At 40.6% G+C, this 27,020-nt stretch overlaps 1 protein-coding gene across 1 annotated transcript in view; it reads right to left on the minus strand.

Moving 5' to 3' along the window:
- Nucleotides 1-16,586, minus strand: part of sema3fa (sema domain, immunoglobulin domain (Ig), short basic domain, secreted, (semaphorin) 3Fa) — a 164,743-nt gene extending 148,157 nt beyond the window's left edge. The window contains 2 exon segments of the mRNA XM_034166334.1: nt 14,248-14,401; nt 16,253-16,586. Coding sequence (XP_034022225.1) covers nt 14,248-14,359 — 112 coding nt within the window. The 5' untranslated portion in view covers nt 14,360-14,401; nt 16,253-16,586.
- Between the last annotated feature and the right edge of the window lie 10,434 nt (nt 16,587-27,020).

Genomic DNA, 27,020 nt, shown 5'->3' on the forward strand with positions numbered 1-27,020 from the left:
GTAGCTGATGCTCCCTCACAATACAAGCGATAATCCTCATCTTTATCTCTTTTAGTAACTACTCCTTTTATACAAAATCATTTCAGCAGTACCTCCAAAGAGACCTAGTATCAAAGATATCGAGTGGTCGCCTTAGGTCACTGGCTATCGTCCAAGTCTCACAACCATACAGCAAGACAAGCAGTGCCAGACTTGGACCTTTGTAAAGATACTGGCATTGCCAAACACCTCTGTTCAGTGACCTTGTGTATTGAAATTCATGTATTCCATGTAATCCATGTATTGAATTGGTATTAAAATCCATGCACTAAATGATATATCTAGGCATCAAAACAGGCATTTCAGCTACTTGTTAGCACACAACTGAATTGAGCATGTCTGAGTGTAAGTATTAATGCAGTGTCTGGACTCTTTAAGGGATACAACCCCTGGCAAAAATTATGGAATCACCGGCCTCGGAGGATGTTCATTCAGTTGTTTAATTTTGTAGAAAAAAAGCAGATCACAGACATGACACAAAACTAAAGTCATTTCAAATGACAACTTTCTGGCTTTAAGAAACACTATAAGAAATCAAGAAAAAAAGATTGTGGCAGTCAGTAACGGTTACTTTTTAGACCAAGCAGAGGAAAAAAATATGGAATCACTCAATTCTGAGGAACAAATTATGGAATCACCCTGTAAATTTTCATCCCCCAAACTAACACCTGCATCAAATCAGATCTACTCATTGACATTGACCCTATGCCATGACATTGACCCTATGTGTCTTTTTACAAGGAATGTTTTTGCAGTTTTTGCTCTATGGCAAGATGCATTATCATCTTGAAACATCCCCAAACATCCTTTCAATTGTCCAAAATATCAACGTAAACTTGTGCATTTATTGATGATGTAATGACAGCCATCTCCCAGTGCCTTTACCTTACATGCAGCCCCATATCATCAATGACTGTGGAAATTTACATGTTCTCTTCAGGCAGTCATCATTATAAATCTCATTGGAACGGCACCAAACAAAAGTTCCAGCATCATCACCTTGCCCAATGCAGATTCGAGATTCATCACTGAATATGACTTTCATCCAGTCATCCACAGTCCACGAATGCTTTTCCTTAGCCCATTGTAACCTTGTTTTTTTTCTGTTTAGGTGTTAATGATGGCTTTCGTTTAGCTTTTCTGTATGTAAATCCCATTTCCTTTAGGCGGTTTCTTACAGTTCGGTCACAGACGTTGACTCCAGTTTCCTCCCATTCGTTCCTCATTTGTTTTGTTGTGCATTTTTCGATTTTTGAGACATATTGTTTTAAGTTTTCTGTCTTGACGCTTTGATGTCTTCCTTGGTCTACCAATATGTTTGCCTTTAACAACCTTCCCATGTTGTTTGTATTTGGTCCAGAGTTTAGACACAGCTGACTGTGAATAACCAACATCTTTTGCAACATTGCATGATGATTTACTCTCTTTTAAGAGTTTGATAATCCTCTCCTTTGTTTCAATTGACATCTCTTGTGTTGGAGCCATGATTCATGTCAGTCCACTTGGTGCAACAGCTCTCCAAGGTGTCATCACTCCTTTTTAGATGCAGACTAACGAGCAGATCTGATATGATGCAGGTGTTAGTTTTGGGGATGAAAATTTACAGGGTGATTCCATAATTTTTTCCTCAGAATTGAGTGATTCCATATTTTTTTCCTCTGCTTGGTCTAAAAAAGTAACCGTTACTGACTGCCACAATCTTTTTTTCTTGATTTCTTATAGTGTTTCTTAAAGCCAGAAAGTTGCCATTTGAAATGACTTTAGTTTTGTGTCATGTCTGTGATCTGCTTTTTTTCTACAAAATTAAACAACTGAATGAACATCCTCAGAGGCTGGTGATTCCATAATTTTTGCCAGGGGTTGTAGATTGAAGGTTTAACTACACTGCAACAACACTATACATCAGCACCACACATACTGCATAGAAGCTGTTTGATGATATGCACCTTCCAGCATTTTTAATTTTATGCTTTCTTGCTATAAACACAGCTCACTGGGATTGCTGACCTTGTGTCCAACTTGCAAGTCAATGAGACCAACAGTTTTTGAGTTACAGTAGCCAAACTCTTTAGTGACCATTTCTGCAGTCATTAAACAAATACAGCAGCCTATTTTCACACAACCTGTTTTTTGTTATCACCAAGACATTTGTAGCAAGTGGTTGATGTGTAATCTTTTTCATGCTTGACAGGAATGTTTGGACTTTTCTAGCCAAAATCAGCCATAGTGGGTAGTCAGGGGTCAGTGCTGTCTGCTCATAGACAGGGTAGCTGTGATATAAGCTCTCAGCAACTCATTGCTGAGACGACTGCAGACTGAGGCACGTAGCATGCCAGTGTCACAGTAAGAGTTTGAATTTAGGAGTTATCAATCTGTAGAACAAGCAACAGTGTCCTTAGTGGCCATCAGGACCCTGCGATTTGGAACAAGGCTTAAGCGCGTTAATCAGGCTGCCTGTCTTTATTTGATGTTATGATTAGTGTGCATGTTAAAATATGCCAACGTGACCCAAAATATGAAGCACACTAGTCGTCGCCAGTATCTATCAAAACCCTAACTTTCAGAGCCAGATTTGCAGTATAGCAGTTTTTATGGAGTTATACACAACGTCATTATTTAAAATATACAGAATGAAGTATCTCAAGTCTTTGCACCCCTTCAGGCTTCTGTCACTGCACAATCAAGCTGCCGATTAGCATGCTTTCAAGACTGCCCCTACTGACCCATACCTCCAATTCTTCAAGCTGATTTTGTCTAATCTGATCTATGTAGTAATTAAAACAACCCCCATCCAACATCATCTCCCCAATTGCCATCATCATACAGCCCCAATTCCAATGAAATTGGGACGTTGTGTAAAATGTAAATTAAAAACAGAATAGAATGATTTGCAAATCCTCTTCAACCTATATTCAATTGAATACACCACAAAGACAAGATGTTTAATGTTCAAACTGATAAACTTTTTTTGTTTTTGTGCAGTTATTTGCTCATTCTGAAATGGATGCCTGCAACATGTTTCAAAAAAGCTGGCAGTTGTATGTTTACCACTGTGTTACATCACCTTTCTTTCTAACAACACTCAATAAGTGTTTGGGAGCTGAGGACACTACTGTTGAAGATTTGTAGGTGGAATTCTTTCCCATTCTCGCTTGATGTATGACTTCAGTTATTCAACAGTCTGGGGTCTCCGTTATCGTATTTTGTGCTTCATAATGCACCACACATCTTCACAGGTCTGGACTGCAGGCAGGCCAGTCTAGTACCCGCACTCTTTTACTACGAAGCCATGCTGTTGTAACACGTGCAGAATGTGGCTTGGCATTGTCTTGCTGAATTAAGCAGGGACGTCCTCCAAAACCTTGATGTACCTTTCAGCATTGGTGGTGCCATCACAGATGTGTAAGTTGTCCATGCCATGGGCACTAACACACCCCCATACCATCACAGATGCTGGCTTTTGAACTTTGCGCTGGTAACAATCTGGATGGTCTTTTTCAAACAATTTGAAACAAGGACTCATCAGACCACAGCACCCTTTTCCACTTTGCGTCTGTCCATTTCAAATGAGCTCGGACCCAGAGAAGGCGGTGGCATTTCTGGGTGTTGTTGATGTATGGCTTTCACTTTGTATGGTAGAGTTTTAACTTGCACTTGTAGGTGTAGCGACGAACTGTGTTAACTGACAATGGTTTTCTGAAGTGTTCCTGAGCCCATGCGGTAAGATCCTTTACACAATGATGTCGGTTTTTAATGCAGTGCCACCTGAGGGATCAAAGGTCACGGGCATTCAATGTTGGTTTTCAGCCTTGCGCTTATGTGTAGAAAGTTCTCCAGATTTTCTGAATCTTCTGATTATATTATGGACTGTAGATGATGGAATCCCTAAATTCCTTGCAATTGAACATTGAGAAACATTGTTCTTACACTGTTGGACTATTTTTTTCATGCAGTTGTTCACAAAGTGGTGATCCTCGCCCCATCTTTGCTTGTGAATGGCTGAGCCTTTTGCAGATGCTCCTTTTATACCCAATCATGACACTCATCTGTTTCCAATTAGGTGTTCTTTAAGCATTCATCAACATTCCCAGTCTTTTGTTGCCCTGTCCCAACTTTTTGAAATGTGTTGCAGGCATCCATTTCAAAAGGAGCAAATATTTGCACAAAAACAATAAAGTTTATCAGTCTGAACATTAAATATCTTGTCTTTGTGGTGTATTCAATTGAATATAGGTTGAAGAGGATTTGCAAATCATTGTATTCTGTTTTTATTTACATTTTACACAACGTCCCAACTTCAATGGAATTGGGGTTGTACATACAGACAGCCTATCTACAAATTTTTATAGCCATACACAGAGGTGATGTGCTCAGGGTTAGAGATTTGTCATGGTCCTGCATGTATGTCAATCTGTTCATGTGTGTGCAAAATAAAGTGGTTGAATTTTGGACAGAACTGATCAAATGTCAAGTCTATACAGAACCATATTATAATGTCATTGAGTCACAAAGAATTAATTTGCATGAATTAGTGTCAGATATGTAAGGGTGTTCCACTTTTCTCCTCCTTTCCTGTCACCATCAACATAATTTTCACACAATGCCTTTGTTTCGTTGGCAAATTCGAACTCGAACATATTGCAGTGAAGTTGTTGGTACTCTTAAAAATTCCATAGGAATACTATTACTGGAGCAAAATGAACTGGAATTAAACTGCAAACATTTTTCTTTGTTGATCCAGATTGTAATGTCCTCAGAATTGGTGGCACATCAAAATCCAACACATTCTCACTCCCAGTTTGTAATGCTGCGTTTACACATAGGCAGGACGCATTACGAATGTCATATTTGCGTCATTCTTGGCACATTCCTGACATTCTTAATGTGATTTAAAGCATCTGAATAGGTTTCTTAATAGTGCGTGTTGGTGCATGATATTCGTGATTTTTGTGGAGCATGTTTTTGGCTGTCAAAAAAAATCTTCCACCACCCTCATTTCGCCTCATGCAGTAGAGGTCACAACTGAGTGTATTGATCTGTCTTGATTAGTGGTGATCCTTAATAAAGCGTGACAGCATTCTTCTCTGATGTGCGCATAATTAAACCCTGCTCCATCGCATTCAGTCTCATTGCTGCAGTATGCTGAAGGAGGACAGAGATGCCAAGTCAGCTAAAAGTCTCGTTCCAATGCTCATCAGTGCGCTCCTGCAGGTGCTCCACCCGCGGCTGCTGCTATGCCTGATGTTTGGGAAAACGAGCGTGACGAGAGCCAAGTGGAGCCACACATCTGGCTCTCTCCGTCTCCTCCTCCTCTCTGCGCCACTCCACAGAGCCCAGCTAAACATGCAGTGACAAAGTTCTTCTGCTGTGGATTAATCTAGATTTTGAGGAGCAAACTGGAGCAATCTGAATTGTTCAGCAGCTGATGGTTGGATGAATAAGGGGGTGGGTGTGTGAAGATAATTCGCCTCATTCACAACGTGACAGGATGTAACAATGCACTGTTACGTGTGGAACAGCGCGCAACAGGGCGGAACATTATTCTTGACTGTGCATAGTGGTTCCTGATAATGCTCCAGCAACACGTGCCATTAATCATAACACGTGGTAACAGGTTGCAGCAGTTCCTGATGACACCTGACGCCTCTGCCTCAAATCATCACATTTGTGATCAGCGGCCAAGAATGTATACTTCGTGGCATTCGTGACTTGTCGTTGTTATGTGTAAATGCAGCATTACATATTTGTGCTTGATCAGTGCTCCTTTGAGTCACTACGTTATGAGTTCAGGAGCCCCCTTTGTCTCACGGAAACAGTTTTTGATAGCAGTGTCATTTCTCTCTAACAACACACAGAACTATCTGAAACGTTATGGGTGAAATATAGGTGTTGCATTTAGGGTTGAATCTCTAAAGAAGTGTGGAACTGATCTACAGGTCCAGGATCTACAATCTCGAGTTGTGTTTGCTCATTAATCAACATAAAAGCTTTTCATGCACTGAAGCTCAATCAAGTGTCAACATTTCCATTTTAGATCAACGTGTCAAAAATTCATTCACATGGTTCAAGAGGTAAGTATATGTTACTTGCTTTTGTAAAGTGATTTACAAGGTAGAGTGCTATTATACACAGAGTGTAAGCTGATAGTTTTGTCTGCTGAGGCTCCCAAAGTGGCTACTGAGTGTGTTAGTGCAGGCTGAGTTATTAGCCATGATAAGGACCAACAGAACAAACAAATCTCAGAGCGCAGAAATGTCCATCACAGCTTGTAGGTTAACCTTCAACTAAGACCTCAAACAGGATGATGGAAGGAAAATGCCACGTGAAAAAACATACCTCTGAGTAAGAGCCTCTGCAGTGGGGCTGTTGGGGCAGTATGTCTCATGGCCGATTTGCTACTTTGCTAACTTCATATTTCCTTATACAATTAATAATAACAATAATAATAAAAATACAGTAATTTCCGGACTATAGAGTGCACCTGAATATTAGCTGCACCCACCAATTTTAAAAAGAAAAAAAGAAATTGTACATAAATAAGACACACTTGTGTATAAGCCGCGGGTCTCACGTTGTAACATGAGATATTTACACAGAAAGATGTTAGACAGAAAGATTTTTTTTAATTTTTAATTAAATATGTACCATAAATGCTTTTTTCCCCTGAAGTGTTACACGTAAATATTGATGCACACATCATCCAGCGTGCGCACGGTGTCTCTGCTCCTCACGGAGAACTGAGTAATTTTAACTTTTTCTTGAGATTTCATCACGTGCAGCCAGGATCGGATGGAGTCTGTGATAAATGAGATGTTAATGACGCGCTGTGACTTTTTCGACTTGTCGCTCCAAGATAGAGAACCGCTGTGGAAGGGTGGGGGGAGAAGGCTCCCCTCCGCTAACTGATCTGATGGCGCAACTCTGGCGCAAAGTGCGGGAGAGGGACTTTTCTTCACTAAAACAAACAGGTAAGACCTTATATTTACACTGTGTGTGAGTTTACAAAACATGAGGAGCGCAGCTTTCAGGAAATCAGTTGACAGCATCAATTGACGTATTTCAAATTATGTGTGTGTTCAAAGGCAAGTGTTCAAAGCGTGTGAAAAAAGTAGCGGCTTCTAGTCCGGAAATTACAGTAATAATAATGAAAATAATAATATAATAATAACTTCATATCTCCTCTGGAGCACCATGGTGTATACTGTTCTTTTGTTTACCACGTTGCACAGACAAAACAGACTTTCACTTTTACACATACCATTTTAGATACAACGTGAGTGGTAATCGCATATAAAGGTCAAATGCAACATCATTCAACCAATCACATAACTTTACTGATCCACGCTGAGGGGGACGGCCCACCCATCTGGAGAGCAGGCTGACGAAGAGGCAGAGTGCTGTGTGGTGGGCTTGCAAGCTGAAGGAGAAATGATCTGTGTAGTGAAGGTATCTTTCATTACAACATCTAAAATTGAAGCCTGTTTCCTGTTAGTTTTTGAGTCTTCTGAGGTTGCTCCCCACAACCTGTATATTAACCCTTTAGGACAGATATGTGAATCAGTTGTGTGTTTTATGGACAAGGCACCAACTTTTGCAGACACTTTGTTTGATATATTGTAACTCTGATGAAAAATGGTCAAAACTGAGCTTGTTTTTGTTACATATATCAAACAATGTCTGTGCAAAGTTTGGTGGTTTCACCATAAAACGCACAATGGTAGTGATAGTTTACAGATGTATGTCCCACTATTCACACAGAGTGATTGTTTTGAGTAGTTGTCCTTACACAGATAATATTACACTATTTCACAGCTTTGTTTGTTTTTGTCATCATTGTGATCCATTTATGATTTTTCTAACATTTTGACTACATAAGTGTTCAACAAATACATAGAAGTAGAATAATGATGATAATAATAATAATAAAATTTGCCTATCCCATCAGATCATGTGAGTGGCACAACTATTGGGAAATCCTACTATTTTTTTCAGTGTTGAATGTGTCGTGTTTATTGAGCACTCTGGCTCTCTGTGCAAAAAAAAGGAAAAAAAAAAATCAAAGATGACATTTTTGTCAATCCCATGTCAGCATTGTAAAGCACAGAGAAAGGCTGTGGCTTTGATCTGCTGCTGAGAACTCACATATTTACCTTTAAACAAGGTCTGTAATCACATGCTATTTCAGTGCACGGGGCTGTCGAAGGTTGTGACCCTTCAAACAGAAGCCGCTCACACCCAAGGTTAACTGGCCCCAAACTGTGGGAGAGTTGCAGCATATTAACAAGTAATAGCTTGTTACGTTAATCCTCGGGCACATTTGAAAGTGTTTAACTTTGTTTTGTTTTTTTCTGCCTCTTAGTGCACGATGAAACACCTGGCTACAAGGCTGGGTCTGGGAAGAACATAGAAATGACAAAGTCAGACAGTCTTATAATTAGACGGGTACTCAGGGACAATCTGGTTTACGCTCTCGCCATCCGTCTTGTGTCGAACAGGTAAACTGCTCTGTCTGAACTAATCTATCAGCTCATCTCCTCTCAGCTTTTGTTTGCTCCCAAATGTGAACTTGAGCTACTTTTGACGCTGCGACTATTCTTTGTGTCTCTCAGACAGAAAGAATTAAATGTATTTATTCATACAAATCACAGTGTAAGTCAACACAAAGTCTCAACCTTATCCGCCCTATTAGCAAGCACTTTTATGATGGCGGGAAAGAAGAACTATCATTTTCTTGTTTTATGTTACAGTAAGAAACCTCAAGAAGTTGACAGGGCACAGGGAACTTGATATATGACTTAATATTAATGTTTAATAGTTACCACAGGCATATCTTCAACCAGTTTCTTGAAATAGCCATGCACTGAACAAAAATATAAAAACAACACTTTTGTTTTGGCTCCCATTTTTCATGAGCTGAACTCAAAGTTCTTAAACATTTTCTATATACACAAAAGACCTATTTCTCTCAAATACTGTTCACAAATCGGTCTAAATCTGTGTTAGTGAGCACTTCTCCCTTGACGAGATAATCCATCCCACCTCACAGGTGTGGCACATCAAGATGCTGATTAGACAGCATGATTATTGCACAGGTGTGCCTTAGGCTGGCCACAGTAAAAGGTCACTCTGAAATGTGCAGTTTTGCCTTATTGGAGACACCTATATTTTTTTAGTTCTGTGCATGAGTTTGTGATTACCATTAATGAATGTGATTACCAATGAAAGTAGTTTAATAAACAGAAATGTCTAATATGATACCAATACTAAATGGAACTTCCTGTATCTGATGATACTGATTCAAATTTGAAAAAAAAAAACTGTTTCCCAATCAGAAAATAACAAATGTGTTAATAAATGCATTTGTCTGAATTTAATTTGCCAACATAGCAAAACATCAGCTCAAACTGGGAAACAAATATTCTACTCCACAGTGTATTCTAAATAAAAAATCAGAGTAAACCATATGAAAAAAATGTGCGCAAAAATTTAGACATATATTTTACGAGGATTTCAAACTTTTTTTTTTGCTTGGAGGTGATTATGATGTCACCAACACCGAGATAGCAGATCATCTGTGTTAAAATAAAAATAGTAAGTTGTCTTTTACTTATTATTACTGTTATTCTAAATCTAACCTGCTGAGGTAACTACATTAAAATTTTACATCTTGATTTTAGTGGCCAAAATTATCAAGGTTATTTGTATTATTGCAGTACAGTGAAGATGTGCTCAAAAAGCACTCTGAAACAATTTCACCAAGTTTTAAACAACATAATTATCATATTAAAATAATAACACAGGCAAAACCTTATCAAAAATGCTACTTTAACATTAAGGGAACAGGTGTGTGTGTGTGTGTGTGTGTGTGTGTGTGTGTGTGTGTGTGTGTGTGTGTGTGTGTGTGTGTGTGCGCGTGTGTGTGTGTGTGTGTGTGTGTGTGTGTGTGTGTGTGTGTGTGTGTGTGTGTGTGTGTGTGTGTGTGTGCGCGCGCCTGCTTTGGGAGATGTGGATGATGTTATAAAGTTTTTTGCACAATGATAATCCACCGTGGTAGTTCAGTAAATTAAAACATGAAATGGTAATTGATATTGTAGGATACTTCATAATGATTTACCATTACATCAATAACCGTTACATCCACACCTGAACCACAATGTAGACATGCCGTTGTGAATGTTCAATGTGAAATGCATTTGGAATAATATGCACAAAATCAGACAGTAGTCTCCATGGACTATGACAGTGGTGTCCAAAGTATTCCAGAAATGGCCAAGAGGGTTCATACTTTCTTTCCAGCCACTGACTTCAGCAGGTGATATCACTGAATAACATCACTTTGAGCAGATGGGATGAGTTCATCAGTGAAATCACCTGCTGAAGTCAGTGGCTGCAAAGCAAACCTGCACCCTCTCAGCCCTTTCTGGAATACTTTGGACACCACTGGACTATGATGTTTGCAGATGACATTGTGATCTGCAGGGAGAGTAGAGAACAGGTTGAGTCTGGCCTGGAAAGGTGGAGATATGCTCTGGAGAGCAGGGGAATGAAAGTCAGCAGGAGCAAGACTGATGTGTGTGAATGAGAGGGAGCCCAGTGGAATTGTACAGTTACAAGGAGTGAAAGTAGATGAGTTTAAATACTTGGGATCAGCTGTCCAAAGTAATAGAGAGTGTGGTAGAGAGGTGAAGAAGAGAGTGCAGGCAGGGTGGAATGGGTGGAGAAAAGTGGCAGGAGTGATTTGTGACCAAAGAATATCTGCAAGAGTGAAGGGGAAGTTTACAAGACAGTAGTGAGACCAGCTATGTTGTACGGCTTACAGACAGTGGCACTAACAAAAAGACAGGAGGTAGAGCTGGAGGTGGCAGAGCTGAAGATGTTGAGATTCTCTTTGGGCGTGACAAGAATGGACAGGATTAGGGATGAACATATCAGAGGGACAGCTCAGGTGGGACGGTTTGGAGACAAAGTCAGAGAGGCGAGATTGAGATTGGTTTGGATATATGCAGAGGAGGGACCCAGGGTATATAGGGAGATGCTAAGGATGGAGCCACCAGGCAGGAGGAGAAGAGGGAGGCCAAAGACGAGGTTTATGGATGTGCTGATGGAGGACATGCTGGTGGTTGGTGTGACAGAGGAAGATACAGAGGACAGGGTGAGATGGAAACGATTGATCTGCTGTGGCGACCCCTAACGGGAACAGCCGAAAGACAAAGAAGAAGATGCACAAAATCTAGGCTAGGTTTTTGTATCATGTCACACAAAATGCACCATAACAATATGTCAACCCAGTCTAACCAATGCATACAAAGCCCACAACATGGCTCACATGTGCAATAGAAGACTTGGGTCAGATTTAGCTTTTTTAAAATTCTCAACATCTGATCCAGTAATTGTGGCCAATTTCATACCGATATCAGACTGGTACAGTACCAGTGAAAGTACTCATGTATCTCAGCAGTGTCACATGGTGGTTAATATGATGTAATTCTATGTTCTTTTCAGACTTTTAAGATGTACATTTTTAGCTTTTTGTTCTAAAAAGGTTTGCTATAAAAGCATCAGGTCTAAACAGTCACATTAGAAGAAATGTGACTAATAAATGGCAGAGTAAACTAATCAGGCTAATAATGGATTTTAAGATAAACACTTGGAGAAACAGATTTATTTTCTGTGCCACTATTTCTGTGCCTGTGCAGCTTTGTTTAAGAGGAAAAGATTTGAAAAGCCAGTGGATGTCAGCCAAATGCAGCTCAATCTGCTCTGCCGGCTTTGTGACAAGCAAATAATCAGTGAAAAGTGATACTTCATGTACAAACACGTGAAGCTCAGCTGCAGGCAGAAGCAAAAGCAGCAGCACAATGAACTAAAAGACTATTAACGCTGCAACCTTGTAGCTGGTCTTGTATGAGCAAAAGTAAAATAAATTAGCTGAATTACGTTATCAAGTGGCAGTTATTACAAACGGAGCAAATCGGTGTTGCGACATTAGACGAATATTATGTTAGATTAAGACAATTATGTTGTTAAGTACACTGGCGAATGAAAAATTAATAAAAGCACATGAAAGAGCTGCTCCCAGCAGGGTGGAGCAAAACCAATACAATTAAGCAATGCAGCGTTTATGTGCGTTTCTGGTCTCCAGCTATCTGAAGTTGCTCTGCGTGGAACAACGTAACCTCCCAAACTAATTAAAAACAAACAAAAAAAGAACTCAATTAGGAGAAATGGAAAATAAATGAACTATTGAGCAAATGCGACACCAGCGGGGTGTGAAATGCAACTCGACAAATCGATTAGAGAGAGAGAGAGAGCGATGGGGGGAGATTCATTGGGAGAAGACAGAAAGCCATCAGGTAAGCATGTTAGGAGGATGAAGGACAGAATGTGGGAACACTGTCTGAAATTTAAACCAGATTTCCACACTTTAAAAGGATCCTATTATTAGGGCTGTGCAAAAAAACTAACCCTACTAAAACTACCCCTAAACTAACCCTACACTACTACATTTACTCCTCCATCATATTCTCTGAGACTGGATGCTGTACTTGCACACAAATTTTATTTTTATTTTAGTTAGTAGCTTTTATTGATTAGTCTATTTTCTTTTATTACTTAACCTATTTTTGTGTGTCTGGTGCAATGTGTGTGTCTTGTCTAATGTGTAAGCTGCTGATGCCTTGAATTTCCTCTGGGATCAATCAAGGTTCTTTCTTTCTTTTCTTTCTCTCTCTCTCTCTCTCTCTCTCTCTCTCCTCTCTCTCTCTCTCTCTCTCTCTCTCTCTCCTCTCTCCTCTCTCCTCTCTCTCTTCCTCATCTATCTATCTATCTATCTATCTATCTATCTATCTATCTATCTATCTATCTATCTATCTATCTATCTATCTATCTATCTTATCTATCTACTAACCCAACCCCCCCCTCCCCAAAAAAACAGCTGAGTATCACATTGTTTTGCTTAAATAAATAAAATAAATAAAAATTCCCTCAAATCTCTGTGATAACATGGACCTCCTTTCCTGCATATGTCACTATATAAACTAGGGACTAGTTACTGAACGCAACATCTGACATCACCAGAATAACTAACTTAAACTTCTCAACTTCCAACGCTGACAAAGCATTGATATATACCTGTATTGGGGTAAAAAGGCCAAGCTGGATGTATTTCTTCTGAAATTTTATACTTCAAGAATGTAGGCGATGGGAAAAAAGTAATTGATGAAGAAGAAGAAGAACCATCCTAATTACAGTTAGATACAATCCAACCACTAGGAGCAGGAGAAGCCACAGTCCAGCACCCGGAGACCAACTCCAGATGTGTAGACGTTGCCTTGGTCAGGGGCGGGGAAAGGAGCAGACCCTAAATAAGCATGTTTTTGATTGTGGGAGGAAACCGGAGTGCCTGTAGGAAACTCACGTGGACACGGGGAGAACATGCAAACTCCACACAGAAAGGCCGGGAATCAATCCCATGACCTTCTTGCTGTGAAGCAGTAGTGCTAACCACTAAATCACAGTGCCGCCCCAGCATCCACCCCAATGGATGAGCATCCATTGTGTTTTTGCTCCTGTAGCAGCTGCTCTATTCACACTCATGGTTTAACAACCCAAAGTAATTGTTAAAAAAGGATTTTTCACAAAACAAATGAAAACCAAACTGCAACTACAGCACTTGAGATCAGCAGAGGAATCTGCATTTTGCACTCAGCCATTCATTCATAGCAGTTCCAAACACCCCACACTGAGCCCAACTGTGCAGTGAGATACATGAACTCAGCAGAGACTTCTACTGAGGTCTACGTGAGCGGCACGAGCAGGTAAACCTTTACATGGACATGATGACGACGCCTGTTCTGGAATGACGAAGCACCACAGAGACCTATTTTAACGGCTCCCTTCAGCACACATATGGTCTCATGTGGCACCGGCAAACATTCATAACATGCTGGATCTGTGCCCCCGCCTGTGTGCCGGGCCAAGACAAGATCGAACTTGATTTCAGAGGAGAGCCAAGGTCACATAATAGCAGCCAGGCACTCAAATAAAGGCACCCAGCCACCCCCAAATGACCATCAGCAGCACCGCTCATCATCGCTTACATCACAAACACCTCTCAAAGCACAAATTCTCAGTTAGGATGTAAAAAAAAACTGCAAAGTGGCTCCTAGACCCACAAATATTTTAAGGCCACAGTGTGAGAAACCTTACCTTTGAAGGACAGGAAGACCCGGGGAGCAGAGATGGGCTCGATGGAGGGCGGCAGGCCCGCTGATGATAAGGGTACCAGGACCAGCAGCCAGCAAAATGTGTCCCACAACATTGTCCCGCTGGTTTTGGACAGAGAAGCAGGAGAGTGGAGGAGCTGAGGGACACAGATGGATGAAAGTCACACCTGAGACAAACCTCATAAGCTGCAACCACAAACACCTGCTTTAAAAAAAAAGAACAAAGCAAGACAGTGGTTTTTCAAATGATTCCTTTTCTTTTTGTTTTGTGCTGAACTGTCCAACAAGATATTTTTTAAAAGGTAGATTTTATTATCTCAAATGTCAACCTTTTAAAATGGAGTGTTTTTGGAGACATGTCCACCCCTACGTCAGCAAATAAATAAATAAATAAATGAATAAAAGTTTTTCTTTTAGAAAAGATATGAAAAAGAATTGGAGACACTGGGCATAGTGTGTCTTTTGTCTGTCCACTCACCACTTCACAGCTTCATGGTGGAGTGACCACAGAGAAGGATTTTGTTAAAAATGTTAAATCTCCGCTAAAGGGTTTTTCCCCCTAGAAGACACATGGGAGACTCAGGCTGAGATGTTTGTCTATTTTCTTGTTACAAACTCCTGGATTACACTCCGCCGTGAATGCTGTACGCAGTGTAACTTTTGCAGCAGACATAAGATGCACTATGCACAGTAATTTCCAATCTGAAAGCTTCCTCCCAGTTGTCATGTGTTTTGGTGGCTTCCCTCAGGAGCTGCTTTCTTCCACAGTTTTTGACAACTTCCTATTCCAGACAGAATTACCATACAATAGTATACTGTTTGTATTTCTGAGGCCCAAGACATATTCACTGACTTGGACAGGTTCAGGTATCCATCCCCTGACTCATGGAAAGAAAGCTGGCTGCAAAAGTGACCATTAAGAGTATACTCGTATTTGTCAAAATTTGCCAATGACTCCATGTACTTTATGTCTGTAGTTTTTCTTTCACTGCATTTGCTGCTGTTCAGTAACTTTCATCCGATTATACCTTTTTATGTGTTTAATTCTGCACATTTTTCTCAATTCTGTCTTTAAAATTTAGGTGGTGCCATTCATTTATTTGACAAACCTCATCTTCCAACAGTGTTTGCTTCTGTGTGTCACAGAACAGCTGCGCTGCTTGCACCTTTGTGACGACCCGGTCACACTATTAACGTGGCCTTTAAATGTTTGTGCAAAAAAAACAAAAAAAAAAACCAAAAAACAAAACAAAAAACACAAAGATCGATGTTTCCTGTCGGGATCTTGGGGCGCGGAGCGCAGGGCGCACAGATTAAAGCCCAAAGCGCATCGATCGCCGCGTGTGTTATCCAATAAAGGAGCTGAAGAGAACAATATTCCCATAAAAGGATCCCAAATTATCGCTGTGCGGATGAGGTTGGAAAGGCTGTGTGAAATGTCAGCACAGAACTTTGCCTCACAGACAGAAATAACTGGACCAAAAGCTTTTGGAGACACTTTTGCGCGCTGTTGTAATTACAACATGCGTGGCACTGCTCTAGTTGTAAACGTGGATTTGAGTCTAAGGTCAAACTGTCAGTCAGGGTCTAGGATCAAGTTCCACATGAAGCCCTGAAGCCAGAATTATGAAGCAGACCCGAAACCAAAATAAAGCGCTGCGTCGCGCGTAAAACGCACGAAGCACGTGTCGGTAATTTTACCTGCAGATTATTGAGGATTGAATATAAGAAATGACATCAAATTACAGCATCACAAGCACATTAAAATAAAAACCAACACACAAAAAATCCAAATCTCAGAAAAAAACTAACACTTAAGATAGAAATATGTATTTTAAAAAGTACTTAGCCTTCACATCTGCACATGCTGTGCGAACATTATTCCTTCTGCGCGACCCTGCAGCCGTCTGTAATGAGCACATCTGTCTCCACTGAAATCATTCTTTCACTTTTCACGCACCCAAACAGCAGTTGCACCGCCAACCTACCTTCGAGTTACGTCCAAAGAATAACGAAGCCGGTCAACATTAAAAAAATAAACAAACAAATAAATCTGGTCCTTTGAGCTCCTCTCCCTGCGCACTCACGATCCGCCGCGGATTATCCAAAAAAAAAAAAAAAACCTAAATCAGTCTTGGATTCAAATAAACACCCGCTTTAAACTTGAAGTTGTCGTTGAATCGCATCATCAGATTGTGTATTCTCCGCTAAAAACGGGGGTCACAAACAAAGAGTTGGTGTTGGAGATGAGCGCTGGACGCGGTGCAGCCGTGCGCAACAGCGCTGAAGTCTGAAGCGCCTTCTGCAGGTGGCTCACACTGAGGTCTGTGGGCACACCCATGGGGGAGGGAACCTACCTTAGCATCCCTCCGCCGCGCCCCGCCCCAAAATACAGCGCAAAAAAAAAAAAAAAGAATGCAAGGTGGATGAAGATGATGGAAGTATAGAAGACACCAGAAGGAGGACGTTATTGTCTGTCACTAGCTGTCCCCCAGTTTATGCTGCACACCCACGTGTCTTTTAAAATATGTTGTTTAAATAGCTGAATATTTGACAAAATGTGCACATCTGGCACTTTCAGACATTCCTGCTGTGATCTCAAAGTGAAGTTCTGAATCAACATAAAACCTTCAGCAGGATAGAATAGCATTAAATTTAAACTGCCAAATAAATAAATAAATTTCAAACCCCAAATGCATCAATTATGATTTCCAACCCGTGTTTCCTGTTCATTCGCAATAAAATCACTATAAATACAAAAAAACAAAACAAAAAAAAAAACAAAAAAAAACTGATGTGGGGTGAGGTGAGCTTGCAATAATGTGATATGGACTTATTTTGTCTGCAGGAGGCAATCTTTCACTATAACAATTCCTCACCATTTTATAACTGTACAGGTTTGCACTGACTTCAACCAGATGTTCTGAATACAGATGTTCTTTTTTTTAACCATAAGAACTGTTTCTGCTTTCACAGCTTGTTCTATTCTTTGGGAGAGATCTGATCAGTGTGTCATGATGGTTTAGAGTTATACTGTATAAGCACCCTTCATCCAACAAGCCCCAATTTAATTCATGAATACAACACCAAATCAGAAAATTAGTCACCCCCAAGGCCCCACACACAAGCAGTGTTTAAACCTTACCCACCCCATGAGGAATCGCAATGGGAACAGTGGAAAGTAAAACTCTCTTTTAGGCCTTTAGTGAATGCAGGTAGAAACGTCAAGCAGTCCAGGTTCAGTGGGGTGACAGTCTGCTTTGGTCATAATACCAACAATAATGATCAAATAAAGTTCAGCAAAGACTTGTCAAATATGCAAAACAGAGACACAGGAACTGAGGTCCAGGTATTATGAAATTATTACTATTGTACAGAAGATATTGTAAGATTAGTATTATTATTATTACTGTACTTAAAGTTCATTTCAGTTCAACACAGCTCCCCAAAGCACCCTGGTAGGGGCAGACACCACATCCCAGACATCTATTGGTCTGTCGCAGCCAACTGAAGCATGGATATCCCCTTGACCTTCTCCAGCTGCTGGGGTCATCAACACTGTTACATACATGCTGGATTATGCACAGGAGAAACATTCCATGTGGCCAAAATGTCGATGCTCCGTCATGATGCAAGTGATACTCCTCATGTGACTCCTGCTTGTTTGACACAATGTAATTTATTCCAGCTTGTTCCCAAGGATCCTCTGATACCTGGTACCAAAGACATCCAGACATCCAGTCATCACCTTAGGTCACTGGTTAGTGTCCAAGTCTCGCAACCATACAGTAAGATGCGAAGCACCAAGACCGTAAATATTTTGATCTTCATTCTCAATCTAAGATATCAGTATCACCAAACACATCTGTCCTGTCATTACTCCATAAGCTTTTCCCAGGCATATCTCTGTCTTAAAGGCTGAGGACCCAGAGACATGAACCTCACTGCTGACATGAGTGAATGTCTCTATAAGTCCAGCCTTTTTGCTGCCTACAGATACAGTTCTGATGGTGAAGTTCAAGAAGCCATTGAAATCCCAGATCTTGGTCATTGAAAGCCCGGATCTTGGTCTTGACCCAGGACAATCACAAACCCACATACAGTATTTGTGCTGGAGACCCTCCTGTCCTGTGCTCCAACAGCATTTCCTGTATATTCATTTTGTGAATTGTTCTGTAATTTATGTCTGTAGCATGGCCCAAGCAGAGGGTCACCCCTTTGAGTCTGGTTTGCTTGAGGTTTCTTCCTCAGTGGGAGTTTTTCCTTACCACTGTTGCTCTGGGGGTTAGTAGGTTAGATCTTACTTGTGTGAAGCACCTTGAGGCAACTCTGTTGTGATTTGGCGCTATATAAATGAAAATAAATTGAAAATACTCCAACTCCTAATTCTTCTCAAGTGCTGTAATCAGCATGTTTGCTGATAGGAAGAAAGCTCAAGCAGATCAGACTCAGTAGGTGACCATCTGCCTTTTCTTTACAAACAAAATACAGCAAAACAACACAGAACTGTCAGAATATGCTGTAACAGAACTGTTGCAGCTAAGCAACCATATGTAATCCAGTGTTTACAATGACAGATGGCCTGGAAGGACAACTCAGAGGTGAAGACCAGAGTCACCCTACCAATACCAGATCAGTCACCTAAATAAGGACACCCCACAGTTCCAGCCCTAACCCAAATGTTTCTTCAACACCCTCACAAAGTGCCCTACATCCCACAAGCCGGTTCTGGTCTTCAAAGCTTCATCACAGACCATACACATGCCAAGGACAAGGGACACATGGAGACACAATGCAGTGCTTCTTTCCTCTCCATCTATTCCTTATGCTCTTCCACTGATCCTTCCCAGGGTTGACAGAAATCTGTCATCACCAATGTACAATTCTTGAGCCTTACAAGCTGACACCACTGGCACCTCCGGCAGCAGCCACTTCATTAGGCACACCTTGTACCTGTTTTGGGTCCCTTTGCTTTCAGAACTGCTGTAAATCCTGTAATTTTTCATGGCAGGTCCTCAAAAAGCTTCAATCAGAGATGTCGGTCCACACTGACATGATAGAATCATACAGTTATGGTAATTATGCCATCAGTAGCCTAAATTGTTCGAACAAGACAGGGTGAATCCATGCTTTCCTGTTGTTTATGCCAAATTTTAAACCCACCATCTGAATATTAGAGCAGAACAACAGTTGAAGAGGTGTGCCATATGAAATGGCCAGTGAGTGGACATACAATTATGAAGAACAATGTGGAATGCGGATTTTTGTTTATTTGGTCAGTGACCCCTATCGCTGTTGGTTATTTTTACTGGGTTGTGATGGTAGGGAGGGGTATTATTTCAAAAAATTTGGAAATCTATAAATGTTTGCATGGAATATGGAAATATACACAGAATAAACCATAGCAGGATAAATTTTGGGTCATCTGGTTCCAAAAACCTATATGGACGGAGCGTTTGAAAATTTCAAGTAACGCGTGTTGTATATGTGCTGTTGACGTAGAAAACCACTCTGTTGCTTATAATTAGTTCATTGTGGCCATGTCATTCTTTACATGTGATGATTATACTCAACTGATGTTCCTGAAATAAAAACTACATAAATGTTGTTTGTTACAATTGATGTAGTGAAATTAGGTTTTTTGTCAATTACTCTTAAAAAACACCAGATAGGCTTATTGTTTCTATAGAAATTGAATATAAAATTGGGGTCAAGCAACATTTGGAGCCAAATTTCAAGTCTCTAGGTGCAGCGGTTCTCAAGATATGACATTTTCGTCGATATGTTTGGCGATTTTTGAACCCGATATCTTCACAGGCTCCGTCCATATGGGTTTTTGGAACCAAATGACCCAAAATTTATCCTGCTATGGTTTATTCCGTGTATATTTCCATATTCCATGCAAATATTTATAGATTTCCAAATTTTTTGAAATAACACCCCAACATGCGATGACAGTAAATGAACATGTAGTGATCGACGTTTGAAGAGAAAAAGAGAAAGTGAGAGAGAGAAAAACTGCTAAATGTGACCTCATGTTGCATTACAGTGATATCAGATAGATTTGGTACCACATGTGAAAGTCGACCAGATCTGATATGATCAATCAGATATGGACTCTCAGAAATCATCTGATGTGCATTGGTTATGGAGAAAATTTGGATGTGAGCCACTGCAATGAGTAATGGGAACATAACCTACGATATGTCACTGCATCAAAAACTGAGGCTGTGTCCATTTTAGAACTTAGTTATCCTGTGGCTGCCGGCTGATGGTTTTTATTAAACCTGCCAAGGAGCTTGTGTGAACACTGGCATTTGTCACTTTCATTAGTTGCCTATAAGATATTTCGCGAAGTAATGGGGGATAATTTAATGACATTTTAAGCTCTCTTATGTGGAGAGATTGTTTCTAGTTGATGGAAGAACTAATTCAAGTTTGAATCACATTTTCTGCCTTAAAATGTTTCCTAAATATTGCTAGACAGAACATTTTTAAAGAATTGTATAGTTAGAAAGAATGCAAACTTGGTGACATCACAAAGCCAGATAATTTGATTCATAAGGATGTCATAAGGAGGTTGATGCCTCTTTATGACATCTTTATGGGATCTGCTCTGATAAACAATGAGACAGCTCGAGCATCTGCAGGTGTTTTTCCAAGAATCATAAATTTAGAAATGATCTCAGCTTATGACATCACAGAGCTGTGACTGATCCTGTCTTATGATGTCACAGATGCCTCTAGATATTCTATTGAGTTTGACTGGGCTTTGGCAGGATCTCTAAATTTTGGATTATCCCATTGCATGATGTCACATTAATTCTGGACATGATGGAATGCAGGTTGTGATGTCACACAGCTTCATATGTATTCTGCTGAGGAGGCTGTTGGACCTTGGTGGTGATCTCTGCTTATATCTGGTGTCTGAGGTAAAGGCCAGTCTGAGTCAAACAGTTGTTTGGTATTTGTTGTCATTGGCAGTGACACAGTTTGCTTTTTGACTTATGAATCAGATGCCTAATTTTGAGGCTGACTGAAGATGCAGAAGGAAGAAAATCAAGCCAACAAGGTGAGATCAAATATTTTTATTTGATACTCACAGCTGCTGCATAACATTTAGTGAAACTGGAGATGCACATTCCCCAAAGAAACTGTTGACAAGTGGCCAAATGCAGATAAAGTAGATTTCCCCCAACACTTCGATGACCTGGCAGAGGATCACTGCCTTTTGCTTCACATAGCCATCAGATATTCATGGGCAAACGGAACCTTAAATCTTTTAATCTCTCTCTATCCCTCCCTGATCACACAGGCTTTTTTGCTTCTTATCCAAGTCAGCGCTCAACACAGCTGATGCCCAGTGTGCACAGTTATTATTCCATAAATGATGAATACAGTAGCTTAGTTTTCATGCAGTGTGCGAGACATTACAATTTGCAGAAAAGAGGAAATCTAGGAAGCATTCATATTTAATTACACGGGTAGAATTAATTTTCCGTTTTGTCTGTTTGTCAGGGTAATGATAGCTGAAAGTGATTGTTAAAGCACATAACCTACACAAACTGAAAACTACCTAGTGATTTATTTAGAATGTACATTGCATTTAATAAATTCATCAAAGAACCAATATGTTGATGATAACAGAGATAGATAGATAGATAGATAGATAGATAGATAGATAGATAGATAGATAGATAGATAGATAGATAGATAGATAGATAGATAGATAGATAGATAGATAGATAGATAGATAGATAGATAGATAGATAGATAGATAGATAGATAGATAGATAGATAGATGCCATGATCCGTGTCACTAAAGGGTGAGGTCCTTGAGCCATTTTGATCATTCCAAGATGTGTATCAGTGGAAAAATACCAGCGATACAAGTACTACAGCTCCGAAGTGAACTCCAGTGAAAAATGTTGGGTTGGGGAAAACGGCCTACAACACGGTGGAAAATCTCTGAACCATAGTCATTTAGCTGTTTCTCTGACACAAAGTCTTGTCTTTAGATTAGATTAGATTAGATAGAACTTTACTGATCCCTTGGAAAGACTCCCTCAGGGAAACTGAGGTTCCAGCAGCATTGAATAGCAGCACACAGGGTAAGAAGCACACAGAGCATCAAACGTGAAAGTAAAAAGTCTTGGCGATGTGACCCAGACCTTAGATATTAGCACGCCTGGTTTATGACCACCTGACCCCGATGCTCCATGTACATCTGGAGTTGTATATGGAAGTGCACCTGACATAAAGCTTGTGCCAAATCAACATGTGGATCCATTCTGGATCTGGTGTACTGAGCCAGAGCAAAACAGAAACAGCTGGTAGAAATACTCTTTATAGCAATAAAATAAATAAATGAAAAAAAAACTAGGCTTTACATTAAAATTTCTAAGTTATTTCTTTGAAACTCACATCAAAAACAAATCTGCAACATGATATAAATTAAATAAAAATATCAATGTCATAATAATAGGTTGCAATCGTACCTTTTAGTATGACACAACAAAATCATCACTTTTAAAGCCAGTTTGAGACTTCATTTACATCAATCATTATGAAATGCAAACAGTATGGCACTAAATGGTGAAGACTGTGCAAGAAAGAGACAAGTGAGGAAAGCCACCAAGCAACCCATTCGCCATTTCGCGGTTGTGACTTTCGCGCTGTCTGTGACTCACGTGAGAGGTTGCTTTCAGCAGAGTTCTGGGTTTAGAACACAATGTAAACACACCTTGTGAAGTATGGACAACAAGACGACATTGGGGCGTGGCAGAAGTTTATTACAGGTGCTTCACCTCCTCTAGATAACCCTCTCACTTGAGAGAACGTGTCATCATCATAATTGTCCGTGAACACACTGAATCGGCGCCATCCACATCCTCAAAGGGTTAATGGTATTATTAACAATGACAACGTAAAAGCTCTTAAATCACTCTAAGTCAGTTTTAAGCAGAAACGATGGTGATACTCTGTGACACTTTGAACTGACAGACACGCAGTAAATGCATCAGCTAGCAGCTCGTGTAGCCGCTGCGCTCTGATCACTTCCTCCGTCTTTTATTATGAAGTAATGCTGAATTTATGTGGAGATGATTTTTGTACAAAAGCTTCAGATGTCGTCCGCTGAGATAGATGATAAACTGGAGGCAGTGTGTTGCAGAACAAGGTGATAATCTGGCTAATGACGCATGCACAGTGAAGGCAGCGGGGACTTTTAGGGGGGACCGTTCGGTTTGCGACATTGGAACTCTGCTGACGCCATAGGGCATTCTGGGAAGCGCAGGGGGATTATGGGAAACGTTAAAGTAACGAATGACAGCTCTGAATGAATTGCATGCTTTTGTGACTCTGTTGCATCACCAGTGACAGTCCATCCATCCATCCATCCATCCATCCATCCATCCATCCATCCATCCATCCATCCATCCATCCATCCATCCATCCATCCATCCATCCATCCATCCATCCATCCATCCATCCATCCATTTTCTGTACACGCTTATTCCAGTTTCAGCAGTCACAGGGCATCAGGCGGGGTTCACCCTGCACAGGACGCCAGCCTGTCACAGGGCCACATACAGACAAACAAACATTCACACCTGCACACACACCTACGGACAATTTAAAGTTTCCAATCCACCTAACCTGCATGTCTTTGGATGTGGGAGGAAGCCGGCGCACCCGGAGGGAACCCATGCAAACATGGGGAGAACATGCAAACTCCACACAGAAAGGCCACAGGTGGGAACCGAACCCATGACCTTTTTGCTGTGAGGCAACAGTGTTAACCACTAAGCCACCATACTGCCCAGTTACACAGTTTCAAAAAAAAAAAAAAAAGGAAAAAGAAATTATATTTTAGCTACAGTTTGCCTGAAGACACACAGGAGACATGAGGTCAGATTGTTCAGTTTTTTTAAAATGTGTAAAAGCCCGTCTTGTAGACTTTCCGTATCCACAGTATAATGATGCTTTCCACGATGAATCCTATAGCGTGAAGGGATCGTTTAACAGTTTTAAATGAGATGTGAAACTTGTATTGACTTCATTTGGTGACAGGCGGCACAAACACAAACTGCTTCTTGTTCCAAAGTTCAAACGAAGTAGTGAACAAAAACCCACTTTGTCGCTCTGAAAGCTGGTTTGAAATACAATTAGCACTTTATTCTGCTGTGACAAGTGAGTCTGATATGCTACGGAAAGAAGCAAAGAGGAAAGTATTTGAAATGAAAAGTTTTGAATTTCCTTTGATACCAGCGAAGAGCTCTTGGAAACAATTACTCTGCACCGAGTTCATAAAGCCATTACAGACGATAGCGAGACGTTTAGGTCTGTCTGAATTTTGGCCGATCTTTCTATTCACTCAACACAAAGAAACATGTTTGTGAAACATGTCCGTGCACCAGAATGTACACATCCAGAGTTTCAAAAAAAAAAAAAAAAACTTTCATGGCCCCTTGGGGCACACATAAATCAGTCAACAGTAGAATCTCTTTCTACAAACGCCACAAATCATCATTTCAAACAACCTTCATTCACAAAGTGCGCAGACCGGCCAACATTAGCCGTATCGTTAGTAATGCTTTCTGCCTCTTGTCCCGCAGCCAACAGCTGGATGTTGTTTTCTATATTTCTTTTTAATCAACATTATTATTCCCATCTTCCGCCCTCTGGTGGCCTCACCATCTGTCAATTGCGTGAGACAAAAAGAAAGCAATTATTGATTCCTGGCTTTGAGGAGCGTCTGCTGCTTTCACTAAAGTCCCTGGTGCCTTCCAGTTTTTCTCATTCTGCTGCAGCTCTCCAAGAAGCAAAACTCACAAGGTGATGTTGAAATCATGGATGACTATTACAGGGCACCAGACCACAGAGGCAGAGAAATCTGACTTTTGTCCTCCGGAAAAGATGCCAGCATTACAAATGTGAGCTGTTGGAGGGGATGGAATGGAATATTTGTGAAGCATTTTTTTTTTCCCCAGACATGCAAAACATGCAAATTAGACAAAGTTGAACATGCTTATTTAAAAAACTAGCTGAATTACCCATTCTACACACAAGTAATAGAGATCAATTTTATGCATGTCATTGTATAATTCATGTCACTGTAGTTATGGTGTAGGAAGCTGCATTGCACTGTGTGTATGTTGTCATCATTAATTTTCATAGAGCAATTTGTGACATTCATGAGACTCAAGTGAATGATGACAAAAACATGATCGCATAGATAGTACCGGCCTGGGCTCTGTGTTCTCAGGGTGCAGGACTACTTAGTGTCCCTAGGGTGAATAAGAAGTCTGCAGGTCACAGAGCTTTCTCTTATCGTGCCCCTGTTCTGTGGAATGATCTCCCTGCATCAATAAAACAGTCGGATTCTGTGGAGACTTTCATGTCCAGACTTAAGACACACTTATTTTCCCTTTTGTGTGTCTAGCATACTGACATAGTACAGTTCTACGCTTCTTATGCTTTTAATTTATTTTATTAGGAAACGGAGCGTGCCGCGGCCTCAACTTTACCTAAATTCTGGGTCTTTTAGTGAAACTTAGGGCTAGTGGCCGGCGATCACCTTAGTATTTCCTGTGTTTCTTGTTGTTTAATGCTAACAAATTATACAGTATTTCTTGTCTTTCTGATGCTTGATTCTATTTTTTTTCTCTCTGTTTAAGGTGCAGCTCCATCCAGAGATGGGAGTTGTATTTGTGCTGGAGACCCTCCTGTCCTGTGCACCAACTGCATTTCCTGTATATTCGTTTTGTGAATTGTTTTGTAATTTATGTTTGTAGTATGGCCCAAGCAGAGGGTCACCCCTTTGAGTCTGGTCTGCTTGACGTTTCTTCCTCAGATGGAGTTTTTCCTTACCACTGTTGCTCTGGGGGTTAGTAAGGTTAGATCTTACTTGTGTGAAGGGCCTTGAGGCAACTCTGTTGTGATTTGGTGCTATATAAATGAAAATAAATTGAAATTGAAAAATAGCGTGTCATATCACTGCAATGCTCTGACATGCCGTACACAGTAGCTACATTTTAATTGAAAAAATGTGCACTTTAACTGGCACATTGCACACACTGGCCCGTTCGGGTTGTAATTAAAGTGCACCCTAGCCAGCTGCTACTACATAGTAAGTAAAATGTGATGCTTGCTACCTGACCTGAGTACCACATGAACTGCGAAAATAAGGGCTCCAGTGAGTGGGTCGTGATATAAGGCTGACCGTGTGTGTGTGTGTGTGTGTGTGTGTGTGTGTGTGTGTGTGTGTGTGTGTGTGTTCGTGCACCTATGCTTTCATCTTAAGGGCCCCAGTGACCTCCCCCTTGGTGCCCCCAGTCACCATAGCAAGTTTGGTGTTGATTGCTTAATTACTGTGGCTGTGCATAGCAAACACACACATGTATACACACACACACACACACACACACACGGTCAGCTTATAAGATTAGATGTTATTTCCTGCAGGACTTGAAGGCACCGTTGTATTAGTTTAAATTAAAATAGCATCGCTTTCTCCGTTTTGCAGATCCATTCCATAACAAGCCACTAACACAATGGCGTTTAATGAAGTAGCAGCGGCGATTTTAATGCAAACAGGTGCCACGGGAATAGAAATCCAGACTTTCTGAGAGCAAAGGTCACTGTCTCCTATGAGTTTCATTACAGTCAGTGAATTTCCTTGTAACCTTTTTGCCATCGATGACTCCACCGGCCGTTGAAAGTAATTACTAACAGGCTTTGACAACCTTAAACTCT

The sequence above is a fragment of the Thalassophryne amazonica genome, chromosome 3 (assembly GCF_902500255.1).
Source record: "Thalassophryne amazonica chromosome 3, fThaAma1.1, whole genome shotgun sequence".
Classification (NCBI taxonomy): domain Eukaryota; kingdom Metazoa; phylum Chordata; class Actinopteri; order Batrachoidiformes; family Batrachoididae; genus Thalassophryne; species Thalassophryne amazonica.